Below are 8,347 nucleotides of genomic sequence, written 5' to 3' on the forward strand. Positions count from 1 at the left end.
ATATATATAAATAAATATATATAATAAATAAATAATATATATTATATATATATATATATATATATATATATATATATATATGCGTGTTTGAAAATCTCACTGTGCGACGACTAAAACCTTTTGAATATTGTTCAGGATCATGTTCTGAATAACATTTGTTAAGATCAAGATCATTTTTCTTATTTTCATTTTTGCGTTAAAAATTTTTATGTAAAAATGAAAATAAGAGAAACAATTACACCAGTGACCTTGATTTTAACAAATGTTATCCAGGACATGATTCTGAACAACATTCAAGAGATTTTAGCCGTCGGTCGGACACCTTGCGTAATGCAAATGCCGGCAATACTGTAACTTTCAAACCTCATAATTCGAAATGTACTTAACGGAAAAATATTATTATAATAATGTTTTTCCGTTAAGTACATTTCGATTTTATTATTATTTTTTTTTATTATAATGTTTTAGAAAAAATTCTTGAAATAAGATATAAGAATTCGCAATAAAAAATGGAGAGTTCCATTAAAAAATTTTTATGTAATATGGACCTGATCTTAACCTGGGCTTCTTATCAAGGTGAACCAAGATCACCGTCTTTTTTTCCCTTGAAACCATAAAACTTTTGTCTGAAACATTTTTTGAAAAAATTTCTCCTTTTCAAGATAGTCGCATATATTGATTAAAATGGTCTACCTTATATATTACATTATATTGAGTAAAATTTTTCTCAGAGAGGACATTTTGGAATGTAGCTCTAATATACAACATTGTTTAATTATATTATATTTAAACGCGTCGAATAAGCCTATAGTTTTATCAAAATCGGAAGTGTGGGGACTCATTTTAAGATTTATCAAGAAAAATAATTCTATACAAATCAATTCTACACATATTTTCTATTGAGAAAGAATAATAGAAAAATTAATAAATACCAAGAAATTGTATAAAATCTCATTAAAGCATTTGCACTATTTCACATCAAAATTTGAATATACAAATCACATACAGACGTCAAGGATATATCTTTTTGACGTAATGCTAACGATGTACCATTTTAGTATTTAAAAACACGTCATAATTATATTCTCACTTAAGTCACATCTTTGACGTCACTGTCATTTAAGACACGTCTTTTTCACATCATTTCGATGTTGCTAGCTGGGTATTAGTATCTGATAATATAATATATCTAATATGAAATATATTAAACTAAAATTTTATATTAAAAGTTTGCGTCATTGATACAGAATTTTATTCTTTTCAGCTAAACGTCTTGCACAGTTCGTCTTTCTTTTTTTTCTTTTTTTGTTAAAAAGAAAATTATTATTTTTCCTTATTTTTCTTTTTTTTATTTCAAATAGCTAACCGAATAGAATTCATATCCGGTTGAATAATTACCCTATCGAATATCCGATATCTAGTATCTGGTAATTTTACGATCTGGTGCATTTGTACTAAAAAGTGATTTTATAAAAGAAAGCTGGCTCCACTCTATTTATACCCTCTATGTCCAGGAGCTGACATTGTCCAATCTAATCGCGTTGGACAATATTAACATGGATCGAGCAATGCAACTCAAACAATGCCGACACTGTTTATTATGCGGACTTTGCCCTTAATATAGATTAGTATTCACAGTCAGATCTTATATTCAAGACTGTCTTAAATACAATCTTAAGAAATCACGAACCAATCAGAGGGCCGTATTAGTGTCTTGAAATATTTAAAACAGGAAAAATAAGAACAGACTATGAATGCCGCATATATACAAGTGACTCCTTTTTATTTTGTAAATTAACAGAGATAAATCTAACGTTCTAATAAATATAACTAAACTCTAATTAAATTTTATTGTAAGCATAGTCATTATTGAAAATATTATTTATATTTTAGAAAACGGAGCGATATGCATAATTTTTGCATAAAATAAATATTTTGATAATAGTTGTATCGTTCTAACGAATATAACGATATAATAAAATTATTTTACAAATTCAAGTTATTTCGGTTTAAAATTTAGCAGATAACTTTTTTTTATATCTTTTTAATTTCGGCGCTATGATATAGTCAACTTCTGACTGAAAATACATTACTGAAAATAAATTACTAGAACGAGCGCTGATATTAGTTTCGCGATCTGACAAAAAGTGTTTCAAATGATATCTTTATTCTTTTCTAATCTACACTTAACTATGATTGTACATGTGTAATACCGCACATGCGTAATTATATTACTGAGTACAAGTTAGAAAAGGACAAAAAATACCACTTATAACGCTTTTCCTTGGATTATTCTTAGTAAAGACAGTATAGAGCCGCGTTCCAATAATATTATATTTCAGTGCTTTCAACTCGCATTGACATATGTAATATGTTTTCATCTGATCATGTCAATCGGTAATGCACGAATCGGAAGTTGGCCACACCGCAGGACCGAAACTGAAAAGATAATAATAGCCTGCCTTTTAAACGGAAATAACTTGTATAATTTGTAAAATAACTTTATTATATCATACATCATTAAAACAATACAACTTTTATCAAAATATTTACTTTATCGTGAAAAATTATATATTTATATTTTATGCATATTATACTGTATTATACTGTTTCTAAATAATTTTATTGTGATCATACAATAACACTCGGTATAATATATATATTAAATTATGCATAACTTTGCTTAAATCGGTGAGTTAAATCGGTGAGGTTACCTTCATTTAAAATAATTTCTAAAAAAATTTTTTAACTGTTTATTTATTATTTTATTTTTCAAGTATTTATTTTTCACGAATTATTCATATTATGAAAAAATGATTTTAGTAAACATTTTTTAACATTTATTTTATGTTCATCAAATGTTTATTTTTAATTATTTATTCATTTGTACTGTAGTAAAAAGACATTTATTTAACATTTATTTCAATCGATAATGTATCCTCTTCTTCTTTTTTTTCTTCTTTTTATATGAAAAAATATGTTTTAAATCTTTATTTAACGTTTATTATAAAAATTTTTAATATTTTCTAAAACTCAAATTAGTCAAAATTAGATCAGAATAAAAAATGATCACGGAAGAAAAGTAATCATAATATAATTACATTAAGGGAATGCTGAAGCCGCCTGATTATCAATAAAAGTAGTAATTTTTAGTGAACTAGTAATTTTTTATGTTTTTGTTCCTCTCGAATTTCTTTGTAGTGATTTCACATAATAAAAATTCCTTTTCCATGATTAAAATTACACGTTAAGTTGTCGCTGGTATCCAAAGATGGAAAAAATAAAATTATACAAACTATAGAAATCAAAGTCTTAAATGATTTAGCTGGATCTTAAATGCTATGATTCTTATGTGAATTTATATACTACGTATGTAGTCCCCAGAAACGCGCGCCGCAATGATGTTTCGGTCTTGAAAACGCTAACTCTACTAAACTACCACAGTAATATCACGAGTTAAATTGACTAGCAATTTAACAAATTTTGATGCTTATTCGCATCGAAACGATCTTAATAATATATTAAGAATTTTAAGCACGATCATATATGTGAATACATCAAATACGATAGAGAATGCCAAGATTGATCAAATTTTGGATGTTACAAATAATACATTATATATTCTTTTATTAAATCAATTTATTCCAGATATAATTGAAAACGTTAATAATCTCCCCTAAATTAAATTAGAAAAAAAAGAAAGAAAGAAAGTAAAAAATTTATTGCGAAAAATATTACCTTAGCCAGGATTCGAATCTGGAACTTCTCAACTTTCCGAGAAGAGTGTTTTAGCCAGCTCGATCACTGAGGCTTCAGAAATATACTTCGCAATAACCGATATGTATAGAGAGAACGCATTGTATGGCCGCGTGTACAAACATAAGAATTTTAAGCACGATCATATATAATATGTGAATACATCAAATACGATAGAAAATGCCAAGATATTAACGTTCAGAATGATTGTGTTGAAATTGAATGTTATCGGCTCGCAATATCTGGAATAAATTGATTTAATAAAAGATTATATAATTGTAAAGATTATGTAATTGTATTATTTGTAATCCAAAATTTAACCGATCTTGGCGTTCTTTCAAAAATTGGCTTGATAATTATAAACAATATTTAAAAAAGGAGTATTCAAAACACCGATTATTAGTAGCGTAGTATTATTAAATTATTATATCATATATTTAAAGTTATTATTACAAAATCATAAATGTTTCGATCGATGTTTAATCTTCTTCAATATGTTCAATATATAAGTGAAAAATGTAAAAATGCCCATCAGAGCCTACATGCAGCTATTTGGATGCAGAAAATTCTTTATTTTCGTGTGAATAATAAAACAAATAAAATAAAGATTTCGACTTTTCAATTCGGGTCCTTATCAATATAAAATATAAATCAAAATTCCAAATTGATGATTCTCGATAATTTAGTTCGTTCTTCTTTATCCAAATTAGCTTTGTAATGAATAGCCCAATGATTATTAAAAATATTAAGTTATACAATAATAATATAAAAACTTACATAAAGTAAAACCGAAGTCATATACATTGCGTCACTAAGTAGAATCACATCGCTCATCATTGTCAGATTTGCTGTAGTCATTCAAAAGAAATACGAAAATGAAAAATTAGAGAAATATTAAAATCATTTGTCTGAATTTTAATTATATCAACTTACATGTAAGCGTTTTCTCGCGACTTGATGTAAAAGTCTTGTGGTGTTGATAGTCAGAGATAAAATGAGAATCAAAACAATAAAGTCATGTAGTTATTGAAATAAAAATAAAAATAAGAATAAAAGAAAGTAAAATCAACGTCACAATTCCGTAAACAAATTCATATATAATGGGTCTAAAAAATACTATATCATTCTGTAAATTCAAACTCTGTTTCTGTTGCTGTACATGGATCGCTTCCAAAATCAGTCTTTTATTAAGTATCTTTTCCTCGTCTAATATCTTGATATTTTCCTAATCAAAATATTGATGAATTCTGTGTTTCATTTTTGCGGAATGCTGTATAATGTTCCAATTTACAATAGCTGATGTAGGCTCTGATGGGCTTTTTTACATTTTTCACTGATAGATTCTTTTATATATTTGTTCAATATATAATGTTCTAATCCACAATAATCATTCCTTTCCAGATTAACAATAAAAATAGAGAATTTAAAACTAAGTTTAACTCAGTCATAATGATATTCGATAATCAAATAATATACATTATTTGATTAGCGTATGCAACTAATATGTGTTCTTCTGATGTGAATGATTTTTGTATTGATATTATAATATTGGTCTGTTCATTTCATTGTGAGTCCTCATGTAGTATAAAATTATCGAGTTCTGTACTAATATGCGAAAATTTGTAATTTTTTATTTTTCCAACTTTAAACACAAAATACACTAGCGACAAATACATTAGCATGTATATTTTAATCATGGAAAAGAAATTTTTATTCTGTGAAATCACTACGAAGAAATTCGACAAGAATAAAATGTAAAAACTCTAATTTTATTGATAATACAGGCAGCTCCAGCATCCCCTTAAGTATTATATATAGACAATAAGAACTGTGTGTTAATACTTTAAATTAAGTGGCGTAATGAATAAAGTACAAAAGACTTCTAACTTCGATGTCCCAGATTCAAATCCCATTAGGTAAAAAAAAAAATTAAAATGTAATGAAAAATTACAATTAATTGGTAAAAATTATTTAAGATTTAGGCATCGTTAATTAAAAATTAAATTTGAAAAAATTTTTGTAATATATTTTTTCTAATTTTGTGTTTAAATGTTAAAAACATTTTTTTCAAATGTTAAAGATTATTTTTAACATTAAAAAGACATTTTCTTCTAATCTTAAAAAATGTTTAAATAAAAATAAATTTTTTAATGAATATAAGATAATTTAATCCATTATTTTTAACATTTTTAAAAACGTTTTCAAAGATATTTTTTAAATATTTTTAAACATTTTTATAGACATTATCTGCTGATTCGATTGTAATGTTGTTATTATTTTCTATAATAATAATTTGATAATGTATGACTTTATATGTTTTTATGGCGATAATGATAACGACATATTTGAAAAAAAATTATTATACTATTCTAATACTATACTAATTCACTTTTACTCGTTATATAATGAGTAAAGTAACGAATTAGTTTTTTTAATGAATAATAATAATGAGTTACTCTTCAAAAGTTTTTCATCTCTGACTTTATCATGAAAAATTATAAAAATATTATCAAATCGTTATTGTAAAAAAAACAATAATAATGATAAGTTGTTAGTGTTAATTAAGTAAATTGTTACTCCCCCCCATTCCTATATTTTAAACTCACCGGTCTCGTTTATATCCCAAATAATTACGATGGCGCCTAAGTTGGCCAGCCTGAGGGATAAAAGCCTCCCCAATCCTCCACCTCCTCCTGTCACCAGAGCAATTTCGCCACCTATATTCTTCATTTTATACTTCTTGGGAATGAATGCCCTGATAATGCCATCCAATATCGAAAAGGTCGACAATAACAGGAAGCCAATTACTTCTCCAATTGATTGTAAATATGTCATATTGGCACTATATACACAGACTTCGTGTACGTTGCACTCGTTGCGTAAAGTTAAATTCACAGCTTTTGCTCGTCGAACTCTTTGCGCGGCTTCTCTGCGACTAAGACTATCGATCGTTCAGCTTGTCATTTCTGAATCGCAGTATATCGAAGTTTATTTACAACTTATAGAGTAGCGACTGATGATTACGTTGATGATTCAATAGCTATAATCTGAAATATAAAAAATAATCTTTAGCTTTAGACAATATATCATACGTTTATAAAAAAATAGATAACATTATATATAATTTTTATCCGCGAATATATTTATATAGTGAAGTCATTATCACTTAATGCGTAAAATATGGATAATAGGAAATTTTTGTAATTTGTATACCGTTTATCCAGATGTGATGAACGCTAAGGTCAAGTTATCTTTTTCTTAACAACTAATTAAAAAAAGTATAACGTAAGTTAGTGTTCACCGGATCTACGTTATTGCAAAAACTCCCTAATAAATACCTGCGCTTAGAATATAGTATATATACATTTAAATACACTTAAATATTTAATTATAAATTTTAATTATAGATCCGCGCATGTGATTTTCTTTACATATCTTATGTAGATTGTTATTAATTTTGTCAATTCTGTTTTTTCTTGACGTATAGCGAATTCGATTAGATGCAGTCTGTGCCTTGGTGAAAATAAAAATCTGTAAAATACTTGTGCAGAAGCATACTTTGTTACTTCTACCATGCATGCACATTAATACACATTAAAACCATCGCGTTATACACAAATTGTAACGGATTAAAATCATCAATATATTTTATTGTATTGTTAATAACATCTGTATTTTAATTCATATTTGCATTTAACTTTTATACAGATTAAATCAGTATAACAACGGCTTTAATATGTACTGATACGTCCGAATTCGCTGATATTAAATTATTCAAAATTGCAGATTCCTATAAAAGCCATTACTAGATGTTCAAATGTATATACAAATTTTTTATTAAAGTATGGATCAAAGACAATTAAACTATTAAATGTTTCTACTTCAGTTTTGGATCACTTCCAGTAATTATAAAGGATTATAGTAAAGTGATTAATTAAACAATTATATTTAGTGTATTCAAGTCAAATGATACGTAAATTGAAAAAATTATTTTCAGAATAAAAAGTAGTGCATGTGGTCAACGTTCCTAAATTCTCATATAAACAGAATCTCGTCAAAATTATTTATTGCAGTGAATTAGCATTTCTTATGTAAACAAAGTAAATTGGAAATTAAGGAAATGCAAATATAACATAATATGAACATTGTTAACTTATTAAATAAAACTTACATAAAATTAGTTAATTTTTTATGTGGATTATCTAATAGTTAGAGAACTTGTAAAACTCTATCACCAATTATCTTAACCAAACAATATCTTGACAAATGTTATCCAAGATTCTGAACAATATTTAAAAAGTTTTAACCATTGGCCGGACACCTTGCATAATGCCGGCGGTACTGTAAATTTCAAGCCTGATATCTCGAAAAGTACTTAATGAAAAAATATTTTATTATAGTATTTTGAAAAGCTCTCGAGGTGTATTATAATACAAGAATATGCAATGAAAAAGGAGATTTCCATATGAAATTTCGAAATTGATCTTTAAATAATAAATATCCTTTCAAGGTCAAATTTAAGGGCACTAATTTCTTCCCTCCCTCTATATATATATATGTAAAAAACAAATAGTAAAAAACAAAGAGAGGA

The 8,347-nt window shown here is 26.4% G+C and overlaps 1 protein-coding gene across 1 annotated transcript in view; it reads right to left on the minus strand.

Annotated features, from left to right (window-relative positions):
- The window catches only part of LOC105620170 (short-chain dehydrogenase/reductase family 16C member 6-like), a 35,751-nt gene extending 29,160 nt beyond the window's left edge, over positions 1 to 6,591 (minus strand). The window contains exon 1 of the mRNA XM_012201675.1: positions 6,363 to 6,591. Within this exon, the coding sequence (XP_012057065.1) occupies positions 6,363 to 6,591 (229 nt within the window). The remainder of the gene's footprint in view (positions 1 to 6,362) is intronic.
- Between the last annotated feature and the right edge of the window lie 1,756 nt (positions 6,592 to 8,347).

Source organism: Atta cephalotes (genome assembly GCF_000143395.1).
Source record: "Atta cephalotes unplaced genomic scaffold scaffold00024, whole genome shotgun sequence".
In the NCBI taxonomy this organism is placed as follows: Eukaryota; Metazoa; Arthropoda; class Insecta; order Hymenoptera; family Formicidae; genus Atta; species Atta cephalotes.